The 22,603-nt window shown below is 45.4% G+C and overlaps 1 protein-coding gene across 1 annotated transcript in view; it reads right to left on the bottom strand.

Moving 5' to 3' along the window:
* Positions 1-22,603, bottom strand: part of TKT (transketolase) — a 99,854-nt gene continuing 77,251 nt past the window's right edge. The window contains exons 11-14 of the mRNA XM_085624622.1: positions 16,245-16,328; positions 9,428-9,521; positions 2,903-3,025; positions 1-409 (exon numbers count right to left, since the gene is read on the bottom strand). Coding sequence (XP_085480748.1) covers positions 222-409; positions 2,903-3,025; positions 9,428-9,521; positions 16,245-16,328 — 489 coding nt within the window. The 3' untranslated portion in view covers positions 1-221. The remainder of the gene's footprint in view (positions 410-2,902; positions 3,026-9,427; positions 9,522-16,244; positions 16,329-22,603) is intronic.

A 22,603-nucleotide genomic window follows, 5' to 3' on the forward strand; every position in this document is an offset into this window, starting at 1 on the left:
TACATTGAACCAAGAATAAGTTTAATACTTGTGGAATGTATACAAAAATATAAAACAACTAGGAGACACTAACAAGGGATAGTGAGCAACAAATTCTAAAATGAATCCCTTTTTTATAAAAGCATCGTTTGTTTCTACAAGAGGCACAACAGCATTTAAACAGTGCAGTTTCCTATCCTTATAATTGCTCCCATGTGTAGTGTGGTATGGTGGTCCCCACACTACTTGGAATTAGTTTCTTGGTTGACTTCTGCCTTGACAGCTTGTACAATGCTGTCTTTGTCAATGCCAAACATCTTGAGCAGCTCTGCTGGCTTCCCGCTGCGTGGCACATGGGATACTGCGAGGCGTCTGAGTGTGATGCCTGGCACTCCCACAACAGCAGATGCCACTGCTTCTCCTATACCACCTAAAAAAACAAGAATATCTCATTTAGAAATCCAGCATGGCTAAATTGTTGCTTCACTACAAACACTTTGATTGTCGAAGTCGTGTTTTTGCATGTAGTTGGGGATACCTATCACTATACACCCAACCTACCTTTTTGGGGATTCTGTGGGGAACATCTAACATTTTCATTTCTACTTGCCTGGATGGTTCCTACATCTATTTGTATACAAGTTCTGGATCAGAATTTTTCGACTCGTCAATTCTTAAAATATAGAGTTATAAACAGAACTAAATATGGTATAAAGTAACCCTAACATTACTTTTCCAGGATAGTGCAGTCCCTGAGGAGTTTGCTGCCCTTATAGTAGCACAAGGCTGCAAGGCTAGTCTCTTTGCTAGGTCATGGAACTCCAAGGTGATGAGCACTCCCTTTTTAATGGACGGTTGGCCATGTTTTATTCTGTATAACATACTCTTCTATATCCCACCGATTCCTTTCATAGCTATCAGTTGGCCAATAAGAAACGTGTTGAGTGGACTTTCCCTATTGGAATATTTAGCCAAAAATGTGTACTGTGAAAATGTAAACTGGAGGTCCCATGATGCACCTTGTCTTAGGCTGGAAAGCCAGAACTGGCTGAAAGTGCCACATGTGATATGGGGCTGCAACAAAGTTTACAACCCCTCACCCCCCCAAAAAAAAATTATTGTCAAAAGCACATTATTGGTGCTTACAAGAAAAAGAAAACACTGAAGAAAATAAATTATTGTCTAATCTACCCCATAAAAGATTATTTCTTCAGGGAAGAGTTCTGCTAGCTCAAAGTGTTGCCATGATGGTCATCTAATTTTCCTTTTAAATTCTGCCTCTCATTAGAACAGGAGCCTGGTGTTGACTGAAACTGGATGATGATCTTTTCACTTGCTGATCAGCTGGGGAAGCTGCTGCTAAAGTTTTTTTTCAGGCCTAGGCATTACATTCGCACTCCAGCAGATGTCGTACAGATTCCCTGAGAGATTGAGAAGGGGGATAATCATGCACGGCCAGTGCAGGTAAGTGTGGTGAGGCAGTGGAGTGGGGTGGGGCTGGGGGAGGGGAGTCAAGAGATGGCAGAATAGGTTTTATTTATTTATTTTGACATATTCTGTCGTCTATCAACTTCCCCCTCCACACCCCACCCTGCCACACTCCCCTGTGCCGGCCGCAGCTGGGGATAATAGCAGACACCCAACAGACCTTTTCAGATCAACACAACGGTTGGAGAGCTGTGCATTCTCTCAGTTTAGGAGGGAATGTGGTTGCCCAATCACTTATTTGCTGAAGGAGGAGAACATCGAGACTTCACAAAACGTGTGATATATAGTCACATGCAAGTAGATATATTTTCTTTCTTATTAAAGGCAGATTCTGACATCAAAACACCTTGAATAAGATAATAAAATATAGGAATTTATGATGTAGTTTCATATATTATAGCCTACTGCTGAGAGCTACAAGGGTTGGTAAAAGCCCATTTCCTAAGTTATAGGCCTGAGCTCAGACGAGAGCCTGTAACGAGGGAGGAGGATTTTAACGAACATTACAGCCCAATGCAGAAAGTCTATAAAGGTATCTGAATATTCCACCCAGTGAAAATCAAATGTTCTAAAATAAACAGGTAGAAACAGACAAGCATTAGAATGTATGTGCATAATGTCTTTGCAGTCATTATTGGCACTGGGTCACTTCAATATCTTCAGTGGAGCTCTCAATATTCGAGTGTTTGAATCTATTGATAATGACTTCCTAGTGGAGCAAAGTCAGGGCTGATTTGCGCATGGCTGGTTCCAAACTGAGGTTTCATGGTGTGAAAAATAGCAATGGGCTGGGATGCGTCCTGAATTACTACCAATGCTTGAGATTAATTCAAGCATTCCATCCATCATTTTTTGTACACTTCAGTGCAACACCCTAGATGGGACGGTTATGCCCAGATACGGGTCCCATGCACACTGTTCCACTACAACCATGCAAAACCAAACTGATGTGCCCTAATAAGGGTGAAACTGGTCTTGGGTTGCTTGTGTTCCCGTACGGGCTAGACTGATCCTATTGGAGTAGGGTCTTGAATGATTTGCATATGGCTGGTCTCAAACTGAGGTGGCATTGCATTCAAAATATTGATGGACGGGGATGTAGCCCAGAGTGATTACCAGTGGGTGAAATTAGTCTTGTATAAAACATGTGGTAAAAATACATAATTTAATGATATTCGATTTATCAGTCTCAGAAGGATTAATTAGCCATGCCTGATTCAAGGCAGTAACCTGCTTGTCACACAGAGATGTCATCAACGAGCAAGTAAATCAATGTGCTAACTTTCCCACATTGTGTAGGCTGTGTTCACAGAACAACACTCAGAATTGAGAAGCTAGAAACAAAGGAATATAATGCTACATCTCACACTCTGGACATAAAAAGTGACACAAACATGAGGTGCTGCGCTGCCTTTCCTGTTATGGTGTAACATACCTTCATAGTAGTGGTCTTCCACAGTGATGATGCGGCCTCCAGTAGATTTTGCATTTTCAATAATTGTTTTGCTGTCCAGTGGTTTGATCGTGAATAGATCAATCACCCTGATATAGATTCGGTCTGCAAAAGGTAAGAGAACAGTGCTGTGTGTTACTTCGAGAAAAAAAAACACAAAAGGACGGCATTTGATTGATATTAATGCAAAATGTGTTACTTTAGCTAACTTTTATATTTTTATCAAATGTGATTTTTTTTTATTACATGTTGGAAACAATGGAGTATGTGAGGTGTAGGCTGACCATCTCAATCCTCAATTCATTAAAAAAAAATTCTCCAGTGCTGAACATTTCACCTACAAATCCTTTTTTTTCAGGTGTGTTACTCTAATTAGTTCAACTGGAGCAAACCAACACTACAACTCCCAAAATGCATTTGGTCATCACTGAAAAGTCCAGGACTGGAAACGGTCTGTGATGACATGGAAATTGGTGGTTATCCACGTTTGGTGACAATTATGTGAAATGTAATGGAGGCATACATTTCTGCATAGTAATAAGGAAGTTTGACAAACACTACTGAGGCATTTGAGCAGGTGACTAACTTTTATCGTGCACAGGCATCAAGTTATTACTTATCCCTGTGGATGTGCCATAAATATAAATAATTTCAACAAGGCGTCAATAAAAAAGGAACATTATCGGAAATCAAAGAGTGCAGAAGATGCATATCGGTAGACTCTGAATACAATGTGGGCACTATCTTGGGTGCACTTGTGTCCCAGTTACATGTCAACTGCACAGGTTTCAGTATTTAACAGATGCACAAGTTGCACCCAAGTAAGTATTGTCGACTCAGATTCGAAGAAATATGGAAATTAGGTATATATTTTTTCATTCCCTAGTGCACTGCATTGTCTGACTGCATGACTTCATTGAACCTATTAGGTATGTGAAAGATTGTGAGGGTAGTCCAAATTATAAAATAACCCTCTATTCATATACAGGCTCATAATGCTCAACTGTAGAGTAATTTTGATCAGGACAACATCCTGTAAGGCTTTTGATATAAGTGCACCAACATGAACTGATACCGGAGAATCCATTGACGATGAAATTACAATTTCAGTGCTTAAATTCTCAACATGAGATAATCAGTTATCCAGGGAAATCTTCTCCTCACTCTGGGAAATTTCATAAAACCTGCACCCTATCCACACAATTATGCTGCTTATGTAATAGGAAATGGACCACTAACTTGTGACTTAAATATTATCACATCTTCAGCATTACCGAAGTGTAACAAAATGTCTTTCTTAAAAGTCAAGAGCTTCATTTATTTTTTTGTAGCTGGTATGTAATATGTTTGTTCATAGAATGAGTGGTTTTAGATGCACATTCTCTGTGTACTCCTACCATCTAGTGCAGGGCTCAAACATATATTTTCTTTGAATCAGTCTTGTGAATCACAAGATAGACTGAGTGGGTGCCCATGTATGTTGCCCACCAAGGTAGGAATCACAGTACAAGACTGTTCTTTTCGCCATTGGGTTTGGATGTACACCCACAGGGCTCTGAGTTTGCTGCGTTTTCAACATATTTTTTGTGCCCACAAGGTCACATTTTAACAATGATGCATCGGGAAACCGGCTTGCGCTTCAATGATCCAGAGACTTGCAGAGGACTGACCAAAGACACTCAATACCCAGGATGCCTATGGCCTCCCCACACCCTTGAGGGATGGCATGTCTACTTTTGGATTTCATCTCTAGAGAAAGCAGACCTGAAGAGATGATGAAATGGACACTTTTAACATTGCCCTCGATGAATCTCTTAACATCTGTAGTCAGACCATCATGACACATGTAACCCATTTCTTCTTCCCAACCACAACGATACCTCCAGCGAGTCCTACCTAATCTTCTGCTTCTAGAAGACCCAAAGGTACCGAAGAGAAAGGCACTGGGCACATTACAATACGCACCAACAGACATCATCAGAGACCCTGAACTTCTTCAGGGCTGAAGAAGATGAGCAGGCCAGTCCCTCTGGAATCTTGGCAACCCAGCCATCAAGTAGAGCCCCAAGCAAGGGCTTAAAAGACTACCCCCTCCAGGATCCTGTGCCTCTTGGGCTCCGGTTGGAACAGAGAGAAGGCTTTGGAATTGGCAAACGTTCCACCCAAAGGCATCGGCACACAGTGGTTGTCAAGCCCCGCCCATCCTAATGATAGCAAACCTTCAAGCTTACACCCCAAGCCAGCAGTAAAGGCATCACCGAAGCTAGTGTCACAGATCGTGATGACGCAGAAAAAACACAATGAAGATCCCATCAACACCGAAAGCTTCGGCAACAGCCAGATTCAAGTAATCATAGCTGCCAACCTTACAGAAACTTCAGGAGGAGCTCAACACCAGACAGAAGAGTCTCTTCATCCATCCCGTCTTGAGAAAATCTCAGTGATGACACCGCCACCAAAGCTGTTAGATTCACTGCCTTGCAGAAGGCTTGCCTTCAAGGAAGAAGCCTCTTCAGAAGCTCTTCCTGAACCAGAACTGAAAAAAACACAAGGACATGAGCACCACTTCTCTCCTTTATGTTCCCTCTCCACCTCCATGCAGCCTCCTCTGCCACCAATTCCATCTCGCCACCACCACGCTCATGGACACTACCAATTAAGCCTCCACTAGAGTCACCTGAGGGGTGTCCATGCTACTTTTCAGATGCAGACAGCCAATACAAACCTATAATTACATATGATCAGCCCTAAAATCCAGGGCCAACTGACAACCCCTAGGATGAATATAACCTAGACCGACTGAACAATACCTTTACATGGTCAGGGCATCCCCCATGACAATACCATGGCCTCTCATGAGGTCATACAGAGGGCCACGCAATTTCACTAAGTTGACATCATACATCATAGGGAAGGAAGGGAAACAATCTCCCAATCGAAACGGACAGTGCAATTCCTGCCAATGTTCAATTGCATGCTCAAATCTGCCCTAGGTAGCGTTAAGGGGCCAGCAAATGCTTGGGTGGTGACACCTAGAATCATGCAAAAATATAAACCCTCCTCCCAACCCTATCTACATCATAAGCCAAGTTACTTCTGAATCTTTGGTGGTCCACAGTGCCTGCAATCTCCACCCAAGCGAAAGCAGACATTCCACCAATCGATAAAAAAAGTAACAAAACTGTCGCTGTGGTCAAAAGAGTAGCAGTGGTGGCAGCACCCACTGTTGGATAGCCAATTTGGTTAGGCTCATTTCGAGATATAACAGGTTCCAGTGAGAGGAGATAATTTGACCTCCCAGAGGGGTATAGGGATAGGATGAGTAAATAGTGTCAGAGGTCAAGACCATCTTGAACACCAATATGCGTTGAGTGCTTGATGCCATGGACACAGCGTCCAGAGGCATTAACACCAGTATCGTTCTCAGGCAAAGTGCCTGGCTCCACATCTCCATGTTGAAACCAGAGTCCAGTAGCATCTCCTCAACCTCTCAATTGACAGGGATCATCTCTGTGGCTCACAGGTTGATGAGATGCTTGAAACAATAATGAAGACAGATTTCAAAGTCTATTGGTGCTCTACAAACTCCAATGGCAAGAGGTTCCTTTGGGAAGCAGCAACCTAGGTTGGGAGCCAATTCCACTTCACCTGATCATCCACAGTCCTATCAATGACAGCAGCAGTATTTCCATCAGCAGGGTGGTGGGGGTTACACCAAGAGTGCCTACAGAGGCAACAACAGAGGCAAGGGCAGAGGTGGCTCTGGTAAAGAAGCTTCCATCTTCCAACAGTGCCTTTCCCCATCTCTCCCATGATCACGCTTCACCTGTTGGGGTAGAATGCCCATTTTCCTCTCTCACTGGGAGGAAATCATATGAGACTAAAGGGTTTTAAGCAGCGATCCACCAGTGGTACACCATCTCTACTGCCGAGAACTTCTCACAAGCCCTCCCAACATACCACCCGGCAGACACGTCCTCAGCAGAGACCATCTTCACCTGCTCAGGGAAGAGGTCCAAGTGCTGCTCCAGAAAGGGGCAAAAGAGAGAGCCTCTATACACCAGAAGGGTAAGGGCGTCTACTCTCTTTACTTTGTCACCCCCAAAAATTACACCTTCTTCAAACCCATCTTGGAATGCAGGCTTCTCAACAAATGCAACCTGTCAAAACGTTTCCATACGACTCCCCTACAGGACATCATCCCTCTGCTTTAACCGGGCAATTCAAGTGCTCGAGCTCAAGGATGCCTTTAACATATCCATCCATTCATCCTGCTCATCTCTGGTACACATGTATCTGGTAAGTGGATATCACTACCAATTCAAAGTATTACCTTTCCCGGTCACTAAGGATCCAAGGATGTTCACAAAGTGCCTAGCAGTGGTGGCTGCCCACCTATGAAGGAGATCGAGGGGGGCACTTAAGTCATCCCTACTTCATTGATTGATCGAGAGCGACGGCTAATGGACATCTCCAGAAGCATGGCATATGAGAGCTGCCTGGACCAGATTAGAGCCACCAGAATGAGAACCCCAGTTCTTTGTCCTGTCTTCCTCACAAGGTATGGGACGAGTGGGAGTGGGAGTGCCAGAAAAGTGTAGGCAATGTTCCCTAACAATATTTATTCATAGTGCATTGCTATCCAAGAAACAATGCTTGATTTACAAATAGTTTGTATTGGTCTGAGACAGCCTTAAGACAAGTGGGCCATATTTAAAATAGGTTTTAAGTGAGCATGGGATCTTTGATCCTTCTCAAAATGGGTAGAGACTGCCCTTAGTGTGGCTGCAAACAGCATCAGTTGCCATGCCGATCAGAGCGGGGCAGCTATCTTGGTAATGCTTGAGCTGCCTGCAGCATTCAATACCATCTTGCCTGCACAGATGGTTTAGCGTCTGCAGCAAGCTGGGGTTTGTGAGACTGCCATGCAGCTTTTCCACTCTTTTCTATCTAACAGGGTGCAAATTGTAAGCTGAAGGGGTTTCAAGGCAAAGGCGTTCAGCCCCCCCCCCCCTGCGGTGCCTCAGGGCTCTCCCTGGAGCCCATCTCTTTTAAACCTATATGTGGCCCCTTTGGCTGATCTGGTGTGGTCATTTTGGTTTCAAGTACTATTATAAGCAGGTGATACTCAAATTATTGTATACATCTCCAAAGATCTGTCTTTGGTGGCAGGGAGGTTCAAACAGTGTATGTCTAGCATTATCTGATGGATGAAAGACAATTCTCTGAAGATTAATGGAAACACGACTGAAGTGCTTGTGTTTGGCTCTCAAAAATCCATATGGTCAAACATCTGGTGGCCAGAAGCCTGTGGATATCTCCCCACTCCTGTCCAGTCCGCTAAAAACCTGGGGTAATATTTGACAACACTCTCAGTTTCGATGCACATCAGTCGTATTATTACCACTTATTTTAACATCATTAGGGCCCTAAAAAAGATTTTTCCATATATTCCATCGGAACTGCACCAGACAGTCACTATCGCCCCCGTCACCTCACGGCTGAACTACTGTAATGCACTTTACCTTAATATTAACAGCTCCTCCCTGAACAAACTTCACGTTGTACAGAATGTGGCAGACCACCTTATTCTGGACATTCCTAAATGGCACTCGGTTAGAGGTGGGATTCGTTTCCTTCATTGGCTTCCTGTCAGGAGGCAAATTTCCTTCAAGGTATTGTGCTTAGTTTTTAAGGGTCTTCAGCAGAGGGGCCACAGCGAAATAAATGCTCTTTTTCATTGGTACACTCCTGGCAGACTACTTAGATCATGCTGTTAAAAATGTAGGATCCCCAGATTTTGGAAGATAATTTGGGGTGGGTGTTTCTTTTCAGTAGCTGCCGCCAAACTATGGAACACTCTGCCTACTTATATCTCTGAAACATATTCTTTTATGTCCTTCAAAAAACATCTGAAAACCGGTCTTTTTTCATCTCGGAATTCTTGATTCTTGGCTGTTCTGCTCTTGTTGTCCTGCTATAGCGCTTTGGCACCTGGGGTTTTAGTGTGCACTATACATTTTATCCTATCCTAAGTGATGTACAATACATTTAAGACTGTCTTTTGAGAGTTAAGAGAGTCCTAAATGTTTCTTGATGCAGGGCAAAACCTTTCACAGATCTGACCCAACCTGAAATAAATATGGTCTATTTATATATATTGTTTTGCAACCACACTTTAATACAGGACTTCCAAAAGGATTAAGTACAACGTCCACTCCTCGGTACTACAGAGAATTCTGGACAGGTGAATGTCATTTACGAACTTCACACTCCTTTCGTTGCTGTGGCAAAAGGCAGTCCTAGAGTTTCGTGGAGGATTTAATTCTAAATCATACTACTAATTGTGGGCTCTACATCTGTATGTAAAGTACATATGAAATTGAACCGCATTCCAATATATACCATAATCACGTTTTACATCGGTCTGGTTTCTCAGGCGATATTCAGCCAAAGATAGCATGCAAGGAAGACTACTAATTGTCTTGTGGTTAATAGTCTTTTTACCTTTCTTGAGCTGTTCTGCTGCAGCCAGGGATTCGTGCAGTGTTACACCTGCCCCAATGACCGTCACCTGGTCATCTTTATTTTGATGCACCACCTAACAGGAAAAAAAGGACACATAGGGACAAATCAAAGTTTATTTAATCACAAATACAGAAACATTTCACAGAACAAGGCACGTTGGGCCCGATTTAGATCTTGGCAGATAGGATATCCATTACTGTTGTGACGGAGTAACCCATCTCCTGAAATATAAATCATATAGGATATAATGGGATTTATATTTCGGCGGACGGGATATCAATCACCGTTGTGACAGAGCAACTCATCCGCCAAGATCTAATTCAGGCCCGCCTTCTCTTATGTTTATTCATATAGGAATATGATCCTAATGGCATTCGCAAAGCTGGTAGGAGCTGGCGTTCGAGGGCGGAAATACCCAGGGAATTTCGTAAAAGTATGCATCTGTGGGTATTCACAAACATTTTCACGACCCATTCCATACGCACTGTCAGAACTTTATTCCTGTCAAGCTTAAGAGTGAATCTGTATTCAAGGTGACAATGGGAACGGATTCCCCAAAATTGATCTGGCGGTCAGTGAGAAGTAGGGGAGGGGGACAGTTCTCTGCAGGCAAAAAATATTTTACCCCATTGGAAAAAATATATATATATATTTAGCAAGTGCAATTTGTCGGAATATGTGCAACAGTAAATATACACATTCGTTTTTCATGCAGCAATAATGGAATTCCCAAAAGAATTCCCCGCATACTCTTGGGAAAACAGCAATAATGGAATTCCCTAAAGAATTCCCAGCGTACTCTTAGGAAAACAGCAACAGCTAATGCTTCACAGAAACGCTTATCAAAAATATTGTGAATGCTGATAAAGTGGGAAATTTACACCAGCCATAGACGTAATCCTACAGATGTACATTTCTTACTGAATTTTGTAATCGGGCCATTTGCATCTGTACTCTAACTCGTTTGAAAGAGCTTTGACAAAGAACAATATGTACCTAGCTCTTCTTGAACCAAACCAGTTCAGAGTGTCAAGTTTAATTAGGTGGGTGGCTTTTGTGTTGTTTTTTTTTTAAAGCAAGGACTATTTTATTTTAGAACTTTGTAAACACCCAAGCGAAAATCTCCATCTTTTGGTGCATGACCACCCTATCCGTTTTTTTGTAAGACCCAGCATGATGGCTACAAACATGGACGTGATGTGAGTGCCATCAACAGAAAAACTCATCACGCAGAACAACAAATAATGTAAAAGCCCTGTGTCCAGATTCTCAAAGGTTTAGCGTCGGATTAGCGTTAGTTTTTCAATACAGACCAGACGCAAAACCGGTTTTGGGATTTACAAACAAACGCTAATTTATGTTAGCGTTGGTTTGTATGTAATCTTAAAGCAAAACCACAGGAAATGCTGGTTTGCAGTACTTTGCGTCAAGTGGGTGTTATATGGGTGGTACATGGGCGATCCCATGCAACCGCCCATGTTTTTTTAAGCAAAACCCTATTCACCAACATTAGTAAAAAGGGTTTAGCACCAAATATTAACGCAGCTGAAAAGCAGGCATTAAATGAAGAAATGTTTTCCCTATGGCCCAGATTCTGAAATATGCCAGACAACGCAGCGCAGCATCCAAAGAGGCTGCACTGCATTGCGTGACAGAGAGAGAGCAGAACACCATATTCACAGAGATATGGCACTCTCCCCCTCTCTCCCTTGTGCCGGCGTCGATTTCAGCTGCCATACGCCAGGCACACACCTTAGTGTCATAATGCTAGGGTGTGTGCCTTCCTGTACAAGATACTATGCCTAGACAAATTTAAAAACTGTTCCTACGTTGTGTGTGTGTGCTGTACAGTGCACCAGGCATGCAAAATCAAACAAGCATTTGCAATGCAACAGGTCTCGCATTTACGCGAGTTTGAGCTACTGACGTTGCAAATAACAATGCCTTTCATTTTTGTTTTCGTTTTTAAAACATAAAAAAAAACCATTGTCATTTACAATGTCAATAGCTTAAACTTGCGTAAATGCGAGACCTATTGCATTGCAAATGCTTGTGTTTTCTTTGGTCACACATTTGTTTTTCCTCGCTCTGCTCACAGTGTCTCGCGGCGCTGTCACGGTTTGGCCGAGAGCTGTCCGGGGGGTGGTGTGTGCCTTGTGTCTGGTTGTGTATATTGTCCAGTAGCATTGTACCAGCAGAGCTGGGCATTGATTACATAAGAGCAGTGGCACACAGGTGGGTAACACATGACCTGGTGACCCTGGAGGGCATGTTTGGTGGGACATTGAGACACACACACACATGCTAACAGTGACGCCAGCTGCATCATGTCACAGGGGCCTTTCAGGATGTGTTGTATATAGAAATGCACTTCCTGGTAACAAGAGGATGGGTCGGAAACATGACTGCGAGGGTTAAGTTGCTTCTGTAGTCGGGGATGAGGCAGCTGGGCATGTGTGCGTGTGTACGCTTGAGCCTATGTGCCTGACAGTGTGTCTCTGTGTGTTGTGTCCTTGTGCGAGCCTGTGCGTTTCCACATGCATTTCTTCTGGCAAGGTATGTGTCTCAGTCAGTCTTTGTTAGAAAATGGTTGTATTGACATCTGTTTGTTGAAGTATTTGTGTGAATCTGTGTGTGCATGTGTGTGTGTGTTTGTTACTGTTTCCGTGTGAATGGCTGCCTGTGTGTGTTTATCATCTTCTGTGGGAATGTCTTTGCAAACCGACATGTATGTTCATGTGTGTGCTCGCACGTGTCTGTTTATGTGAGTGTGCGTGCTATTGTGTGCATGTGTGTGTCTATATGCGTGCGAGTGTCTTTCTATGTATGTGTCTGTGCGCGCGTGTTTGTACCATTGTGTGCGTTTCCGTGCGTTTGTGTGTGTTTACCTAAAAAACAGTTTCCTATCTCAATGTGTGATTTCTTTAAAAATGCTCGAGATTAGACTTGCTGCAGTGAACCCCGAGGCTTTCACATTTAGAGGAGAAAGGCTGACTCCCTGGGCGTATATTTTAACACAGCATTCGAAGGCCAGTTCAGTTTCCAAAAAGGCAGCGTGTTATGTAATTATACAACCCTCTATTAATAAATCCCCGATACCTGCCAGATCAAACCCACTAACCGGACCTCGCATGATGTATGCATCTTGTGTGTAATTGTACACATGACAATTCACAGTGATAAATGTTGAAAGATTTTGAAAAACACCACATTTGTGTTCTTGAAAAAGTTAACTAAAGAAAAGTTTGTAATTCAGCACAAAGCTTCAACCGCCGCGGAGCTGAGGAATTCATGGCGTGTGCGCCGAAAATATTCCAGCTGGAAACTTTTTTAAAAGTCCGGGCCGAGATGAAGAGCGCATTGTCCTGAGTTGTGATGTTGCAGCTTTGCTTTGTTTTTGACTATAAATCGCAGGTAGCGGCTTGCTGTGCACACGATACACAGTAGAACAAGTGTTCCCCTGGAGTGTAAAATAAATATGTATACACTCTTCGCAAATATCCTGCCTTTTGTCCAAATAAAGCCCGCTATTCTGGTGTATTTTGGGAAATGCCAGTTTCCTGGACACAGCCTGCAGACGTCCCCCAACAATAGCCCCTTTGCTTTAAAAGACGACGATGACAGACGCAGGGCTCCCGTAATGAAGTTTGTATTTTTTTTTACTTTGGACTTTTTCAGAAGCCCTCTCTGGGCCGGCTTTTAAAAAGAAAGCAGCCGGGATTAAAATCAGGGAACAAGGGGGCTGTGGCGAGGGGTGCGGACAGATGCACCTGCCCGGGGGGGCGGATGGTTGCCTGTCTGATGTCTGTCTGTGGGGGTGGTGGGGCGCTTTTCGAGGTGCCCACGCGAGCTCCCATGATGTAAACGAGGCGGTTGTGCCACTTCATGGAGAGCTCTATGCCAGCCCCTGGGCACACCCAGCGCAACGAGACGGGGGCATTTTAGCAAACTCAACGAGGGGCACTCGCCTTCACTACACCCCCAAAATACACATTTGTGTGGCTTACGCTAGTGACCTGTTTCATCCGCTGCAGACAGGACATTCCAAAATCACTGACTTCACCAGTTTTTTTACCCCAGAAATGCAAATATTACATTTTACGCAAAGAATGCAAGACAGTTGCGCGCGGCCTTCATCGCATACATTAGCTGTCGAATAAAAAAGTAAGATTTTTTGATGAGATCAGGTGAACAAGTATTGTTAAAAATACCGCGTGAAGCCGCTGCTCCTGCAAGGTGACGTGTTTCCGGCTTCCCAATCAATGACTGCGAGGTGCAAAGGTCACGAAAGCGCCGGTTCGACTGTGAACCGAGAAACAGTTTGAATAAAAGGAATGTCCTGAAGTCTACGCAGCTTTCAGCCAGGACAGACAGCAGGGCGCTAGGCAAAATATAATCAAAACTATTTGTAAAAAGAAAGAAGTTAGGTGCGATGCTGAACACACACGGAGAAGATCTCAAAGTTTAACATTACTGTAAAAATATATATTTATGAAAACATTTATAATCGTTTCCACTGTGGCTTTAACTGTCGAATTGTACAAGACACTGTTAATTTAGAAGACCCACAGAATATCGATTGATACATTTTCTAATACAAGATTAAATATTGCGAGAAGCGACATAAATGCAGAGTAGGTGCGTTCACAACAAGCTCTCAACATTGGCAAAGGCAGCCGCTTGTTTATAATTGCATTGCACTTTTACTGTAATTGAAAGCGCGATGCAATTATAATGCAAAAATAAACACGCGGCTGTCTTTGGCAAAGCTGAGTGATAACTAAACATTGCCGCCTGCCAGACCCCGGAGACCCCCCTTTTACACGCCAGGTTTCACCACAAGAAACAACAGTCTCGCGCCTCACCCCCACAGTCTACGGGGAAACCATGCGCGCGAAGACACGTCACAACAAACACTGCTACGGATTTCATTCCAAGACAGAACCACTATTGACAATAGTCTGCTTGGCATCAGGGTGTCAGCCCAGACACTCATCGTCCTCTGGGTTTAAACAGAAAAAAGTTTGACTGGGAAATAGGAGGAGCATGGGTATTGTCACGGGAGCTGATAACTTTACAGGATTAGCTGCCCACGTCCATGACGCATTTGTGTGTTTGGCCCCATAAAGATAAGAAACCTTTTGCGACGAACGCAAAGCAGGCCAGGCTGTCCAAATGGGACGGCTCAGAAAGCCAAGCGAATACATCACTGACACCTCTTTTCCAATGGCTGGCCACCGTTTAGCATAAACGGTGACGCCAGCCAATGGAAAAGAGGGGCGGGGCTTAATGCCCCTTACAGAAAATACCCACATATCATTAAAGCTCGCAAGCGAGACTGCGCATGCGCGCAGTCTACGCCAGGCGAGACCTAAAAAGCACAGAGAAATTAAAACATTTCAACATTTAATTCCTGCTTTTCACCTGCATTACTTTTTGGTGCTAAACCCTTTCTACCAATGTTAGTGAATAGGGTTTAGCGTCCAAAACATGGGTGGTTGCATGGGAACGCCCATCTAACACCCGCTTGATGCAAAGTAATGCAAAGCAGCGTTTTGCGCTGCTTTGCACTACTTTAACATAAAAAACAATGTTAATAACAATTAGCATTGGTTTGTAAATCCCAAAACAGGTTTAGCGTCGGGTTTGTGTTGAAAAAGTAACGCTAACCCAACGCTAAATCTTTGAGACTCTGGGCTTATATATGGTGTTTATTCTATGCCTTCTGGAGGTTTTACCATAGCCCCTTCTCACACGCTAGCACCATTAATCAGCCCAATTACTCATTAATGAACTTAAATTTCAACACATTATCTGTATAGTCTGTAAACATCATGGATTTCTGCATAACCTTTGAATACAATTCAAGCTGTTGCTTCCTATTGATATGAGGTTTGTCCTGCATTAACTAGCTTGTTGTTGGTGATGGATCTGGTTTCTCTAAGGTGATTCAATTCTGATGTGCTAAACATTCATAGTAGGTGCACAATTACAATGACATGTTTCAGACGGTGCTAATGCTTCTTCTTGCATAGAATCTTCATGAGTTCTGATGTGTCTTGCACACCGTCTTACCCTACATAAGGAGGCTGCAAGCATGAATCCTCAGTCTATAGTTACAGGGAGCAGGGCGGTTCAGCAACAGCAAATGCCTACTGCACATATCTATAAAATCCTTATTTATAACTACTAGTGTATAGGAAGAACCCGTTGCCTAATTGTATAGCTGCACAGAGGAAGCCCTAGCTTCAGCATAAAGCATGGGAAACCTGCAAATATCACCAGAGATAAATACAGTGCAATGACTGCGGTTACTTACTTCATTCAGCCCCTCATCACCATATCTTGTGATTACCGCTGACCTCTAATGGCTTGTGTTAATGTGCTGCTGCCCTCTGGTGGATAATTTTGAGGAGTAATTTTTGAAGCTGAACATTTCCATCAGTCTTACTGGCTACTAAATAAATGGTTATAGTATTTTGGCCCCAAAAAGATTTAGTTTTTGTTTCTTTTGAAAATGTTTGTTTTACATTTCACTCATTTATATGTAAACAGGTTAAGGGGTAATCAAGTTTCAGGGGCTAATTTTTTCCAAGTTCTGTTTCCTATATTTTTATTACATTTAGTATATGTGTATTCATTACAAAAAAAATATTAATTATTTGACGTGGTACACATCATACCTCACACTTTTCTCATTTTTAGATTTTGTCTTGAAAAAATATATTTAAGTGTTCATATCAACAAAACGAGCAAACTAAACGCAAATTATGATCTGTTTATTAAGGAAAGGTACCTTGGCTTGTCCCACTTGGAAGTTCTCAGAGCTGTTATAGATGACAGCATTTTCAGGCCGACTGGTCCGAATGAAACATATACCCTAATTATTAATAGATAAGATGAAAAACACAATTTACAATTAGTAGTAATACAACTTTTAGATTCACAATTTTTATCACTTATACCAAAAATTCAAACGAATATGAAAAATTAGATTTAGAAAACATTTTGTGAAAAGGTAGGCAATTAAGAAAAATGGCTAATATCCACTTTTAACTCCTGAATAGCTATTGCGCTGGGCTGTAGGTCCCCAGCTAACTGATGCGCTTTTCGCACACCTGCCTGTGACAATGCCATGAGGTGATATCAGGAAGGAGCTCGTCACTTTCACTGCTCCAGGTTATTTATTGGGCACTTATCAAGGAGGCTCTCGCTGCATGTGGAGTCACTGATTGACACGCGACTTCACATTCGCTAATACTGATCTTGAGCCTTACGTGGCGATTTGACCATTTCCACACCTGATTATCCAAAGACCATAATTTGCCCACCTTTCGCTATGCCCTGACGAAGTTCAATTATTTGAACGAAACGCGTTGGCTCAGGCTCTTTGCACCATTTGGTGGAATATGAAATAAAGAATCAATTTTTCACAAAGGAACTGATCATTCGTTATTACCTGAAACTGATAAATCTGGGAGTGCACCTCTCCACTTTTCTCAAAGCCTTGTACATCTGCCCAGCAGTTTGCATCTTTCAACAGGAGGTGCAGGAGCTGATTGTGCACACCAACTCCTATTACACTGTTACAAACTAACAAGGGAACACAGCTAAGAGGTGCGGCTACTGCAGTCCGCCGTTGGTTCTTTGCTATTGCTATTTTTAATGGTATCTTTTGCCTGACTGCTGGTCAACTTACTGTGAAGTGGAAGCTACATCTCTTTGTGTTGAATGATTGTGCCAATATGATTGTGCAACATAAAGGATGAGGCGTGTCCACAGTTTTATACCTGGGTTGGTGGGGGTCAAAAGTTGATGTTGAACAAAAATGCCAAGAGGGATATGCTGAAGGACTATCATTATTGATTCTAATAGGTGGTGTGGTGCGTTGAATATGTACCTAATTCTGACCATGGTTGAAAAAAAATAAGGACCTATCCGAATCACACAGTGTTCCTGAAATGCTTGTGTGCCAAGGCATATGAATGTACTTCATTTGTATAAGAAAGGGCTCCTACAAAACTGCAAGTGCTACGGTCTCCCTGGAAATTTAGAAGCAATGCATTTCAGGTTTCAGCCTACTGAAAATGAGTTTATATAGGGATCAAATGGAATTTTTTTTATTGACTCTGGCAGTGCCCAAAGATTGTTCAGTTCCCTATTAAAGGACATTTAAATATAGTAGGAAGTTGTGAAGAAAATAAACAGCAACTTTGTTTATGTTTTTGAAAGGTACATTAAAGGGCCTGGAAAAATGTATTACAGCTAAGCCTGTTCCTACAGAACAACCAATTTCCAAGGTATGAAGTGTGAAACAGATCTGATGGTCAGACAGACATACTGGCCAAGGACTCCTTTCTGAATTGTGTCCTTCAGACAGACGTTAAAACATTTTTAGGCCCCTGAACTAGTCTCAGGTTTATCAAATCAAACATATTTATGACTGATTATCACTGTAGGTTTTAGAAAGATAAAAAAAAGAAATGGCAACTGGTAGAATGCAATTTGACACGTCTAGCGTTTCAAGAGCCACTATTCTCTCTCAAGAGACATTCAAAAGCGTTTGTAAATTTACCAATCCTAAGTGTGTGCTGAAAGCCATCATGCCTTCTTTAGAGATGTTCAAGACCCTCTCAGTGTTCTTAATCAAACTCAGCCCATTTATGATACTTTTCTAGCTCCAGTCTGTCTAATGAACTCTACAGTTGAGGTGACACCCTCTTATAAGTTTCCTTTGCAGGAATTTACATTTATTTCAATCTTTCCAGTGATTTACTTAATCAAGTCAGTCATGATCCCTGCCCGACTCTCTCATCATTGTTTATCCCCCAGTGTCACCTTAGATCCAAGAGTTGGTTAATTCAACTTTTTCAGCTGCTTTAGTGCCTAGAGAGTGGAAAGCCACCTTTGGATGAAGAGCATTTCCTTGTTCCCCGAGTGCGTGCCCGGCTGTTGTTGTGAGTGCTGCTCCCTTCTTTCCTTGTTCCCCGAGTGCGTGCCCGGCTGTTGTTGTGAGTGCTGCCCCCTTTTTTTCCTTGTTCCCCGAGTGCATGCCCGGCTGTTGTTGTGAGTGCTGCCCCCTTTTTTCCTTGTTTCCCGAGTGCGTGCCCCCCAGAAGTGCCCGGTTGTTGTTGTGCCCCCCTTTTAGTGCCCGGTTCCCCTTTTGCTTCGTTTCTATCGCTTCTCGTCTTTTTTCGCTTTTTTGCCCTCGCCGCTTTTCCCGACGTTTTTTTCCCCCGCCTACCCTCCCGCCGCCCGCCTCCCAGCTGACCCCTCCTTCCCGGCTACCCCATATATGGCGGCCGCTGCGAGACAGAGGTAGCGACCCTTGACCTTAGGGTAGGTCGCTCCCCTGCCCCCGCAGCGCCACCAGTGCTCAGCCTGCCTCCTTTTGTGCGATTCTGTGCGATTCTGACTGCTGCTCCCTTCTTTCCTTGTTCCCCGAGTGCGTGCCCGGCTGTTGTTGTGAGTGCCTCTCCCTTCTTTCCTTGTTCCCCGAGTGCGTGCCCGGCTGTTGTTGTGAGTGCTGCCCCCTTTTTTCCTGGTTTCCCGAGTGCGTGCCCCCCAGAAGTGCCAGGTTGTTGTTGTGCCCCCCCCTTTTAGTGCCCGGTTCCCCTTTTGCTTCGTTTCTCTCGCTTCTCGTCTTTTTTCGCTTTTTTGCCCTCACCGCTTTTCCCGCCATTTTTTTCCCCGCCTACCCTCCCGCCTCCCAGCTGACCCCTCCTCCCCGGCTACCCCATATATGGCGGCCGCTGCGAGACTGCGCAGTGGACGCGCGCAGCGGGCGCGCCTAAGGCAAGCCCGTCTGCGCCCGTACGCGCCTGAACCGCACCCAGCGCCATGACCCCTGGCCCCCGCGACCCACACCTCCCACGCCTGACCTACGACACCGCCGCCCTGACCAAACTCAACCCCGGCAAAGCACCGGGCTGCTGCCGCACCACCCCGAGACGCACCCACGATCGTTTTATCTGTCGCAACTGCCGATTCACCTGCCTACGGACCCCCAATGCACCCCACAAGAACAACACCCCCGGACACAACCTCGAGTGCATCCTGATCAACACGCGATCCGTCCACAGACACGCCATCAAACTGTGGAACCTCATCGACTCAACAGCCCCGGACATCGCCTTCCTCACTGAGACCTGGATGAACCCCTCCTCGGCACCCGACATCGCCATAGCCATCCCTGACGGATACAAAATCATCAGGAAAGACCGCACCAACCGCACCGGAGGCGGCATCGCCATCGTCCACAAGAGCTCCATCCGCATCACAACCAACACCGACCACACACTCTCCGACGCTGCACACCTCCACTTCCAAATCCACAGCGACCCCAAAACCACCCTCAGAGGAACCCTCATCTACAGACCCCCCGGACCACGCACCAATTTCAGCGAAGACATCGCAGACTTCGTCAGCCCACACGCCTTCCCCTCCACCGACTACATCCTCCTGGGAGACCTCAACTTCCACCTGGAGAACTACAACGACAACAACACCACCACCCTACTGGACAACCTCTCCAACCTCGGACTCAAGCAACTGGTCAACACCCCCACCCACTACGCCGGACACACGCTCGACCCCATCTTCTCCTCCAGCAAACACATCTCCTTCAACCACACCACCAAACTCTCCTGGACGGACCACAGCTGCGTCCACTTCAGCTACAGGAAAACCACAACCCACCACCACGCTCAACAACCTCCGAAAAGACAATGGAACCGAATCACCTGCCGACCAACTCACATCAGCTCTCTCCCAGAACCCGCCCACCAGCACCTCAGACCCCAACGAAGCAGCCAACAACCTCACGAGCTGGATCTCCGACTGCGCTAACATCCTGGCTCCCCTGAAGACCCGAGCGAACGGAGCCAACCACAAAAGAAGCTCCTGGTTTAACTCCACCCTCAAGGACTCCAAAAAACGATGCTGCACCTTCGAGAAAACCTGGCGCCTCAACCAGACCGACAAGAACATGTCAGCCCTCAAAAACGCCACCCGGAAACACCACCAACTCCTCCGCGCTGCAAGAAAATCTTCCTTCAAAGACAGACTTGACAACAACTCCCACAACAGCAAAGAACTCTTCGGCATCGTCAGAGAACTCTCCAACCCCGACGCCGAAAACAACGCCATCACAAGACCTCTGCGACTCCCTCGCAGCCTTCTTCCACCACAAAATCACCGACATCTACAACAGCTTCACCACAACAAACGCGAACCCACCACCAGAACCCACCCCCCACAGCACCACCATCCACGCCTGGAACCCGATCATCACCGAGGAAACCACCCGCACGATGAACTCCATCCACTCAGGATCACCCGCCGGCCCATACCCCCACCACATCTTCAACAAAGCCGACAACATCATCGCCCCCCATCTCCGAGACGTCATCAACACATCCTTCACCACCGCCACCTTCCCCGGGAGCTGGAAACACGCCGAACTCAACGCCCTCCTCAAGAAGCCGACAGCAGACCCCACAGACCTCAAGAACTTCCGACCCATCTCTCTCCTCCCGTTCCCAGCAAAGGTTATTGAGAAAACCGTCAACACTCAACTGACTACCTTCCTCGAAACCAACGAATCACTCGACCCCTCGCAGTTCGGTTTCAGGGCCAACCACAGCACCGAGACCGCCCTCATCGCAGCCACGGACGACATCAGATCCCTGACCGACAAGGGAGAGACCGTGGCCCTCATACTCCTTGACCTCTCCGCAGCCTTCGACACGGTATGCCACCGCACCCTGATACAGCGCCTCGACAACGCCGGCATTCGAGGCAAGGCCTTGGACTGGATCATCTCATTCCTCGCCGGAAGAACTCAGAGAGTCCGCCTCCCCCCCTTCAGATCAACAGCGATCAAGGTCATCTGCAGCGTCCCACAAGGATCCTCCCTCAGCCCTACCCTCTTCAACATCTACATGACGCCCCTGGCAAACATCGCACGCAAACACGGACTCAACCTCATCTCCTACGCAGACGACACCCAACTCATCCTCTCCCTCACCAACGACCCTTCCTCTGCTAGAACCAGACTACACGAAGGAATGAAGGAAGTAGCGGACTGGATGACGGACAGCCGGCTTAAACTCAACACCGACAAGACGGAAGTCCTCATCCTAGGCCCTACTCCCACCGCATGGGACGACTCCTAGTGGCCCCCCCGCCCTAGGCAGCACTCCCCAACCCACCGACCACGCCCGCAACCTGGGCTTCATCCTGGACTCCTCCCTCTCCATGACCAGACAAGTCAACGCAGTCACATCGGCATGCTTCAACACCCTTCGCATGCTCCGCAAGATCTTCCACTGGATCCCCACCGACACAAGGAAGACCGTCACCCACGCCCTCGTCACCAGCCGCCTGGACTACGGCAACACCCTCTACGCCAGCACCACGATCAAACTACAGAAGAAACTCCAACGAATCCAGAACGCCGCCGCACGCCTCATCCTGGACGTCCCGAGCCACCACCACATCTCCGGACACCTGGAAAAGCTTCACTGGCTCCCAGTCAGCAAGAGGATCACGTTCAGACTCCTCACCCACGCACACAAAGCCCTTCACAACCAAGGACCCAAACTCATCAACCACCGCGTCTCCTTCTACATACCCACCCGCACCCTGCGATCGACCGGACAAGCCCTGGCAGCCGTCCCCCGCATCCGCAAAGCCGCCGCCGGAGGCAAATCTTTTTCCTACCTCGCAGCGAAGACCTGGAACTCTCTCCCCAGCCATCTCCGCTTAACACAGGACCACCTCTCCTTCAGAAGGCAGCTCAAGACCTGGCTGTACGAGCAATAACCCCCTCCCCCCCAGCGCCTTGAGACCCTTACGGGTGAGTAGCGCGCTTTATAAATGCCAATGATGGATTGATTGATCTCATTTCACTTCTTCCATGTATTACCAAGATATAGAAGGAAGGAGGAAAACGCTCAGCTCTCTAGGTTTATCATTTCCAATTATCTTCTAGAAATAACAAAGGCAGGGATTCATCCTACTCAGAGTAGGGATGTGTTGCAGTGCAAAATGAGCTAAACATGATCCTAGATCAGGGTTGAGGAGCAGCCCTCCTCTTACTTGATTTGTCCACCGCATTTGATATGGTATCTTATAAGATAATGATTTCCAGGC

Source organism: Triturus cristatus, chromosome 9, assembly GCF_964204655.1.
Source record: "Triturus cristatus chromosome 9, aTriCri1.1, whole genome shotgun sequence".
NCBI classification, from domain to species: domain Eukaryota; kingdom Metazoa; phylum Chordata; class Amphibia; order Caudata; family Salamandridae; genus Triturus; species Triturus cristatus.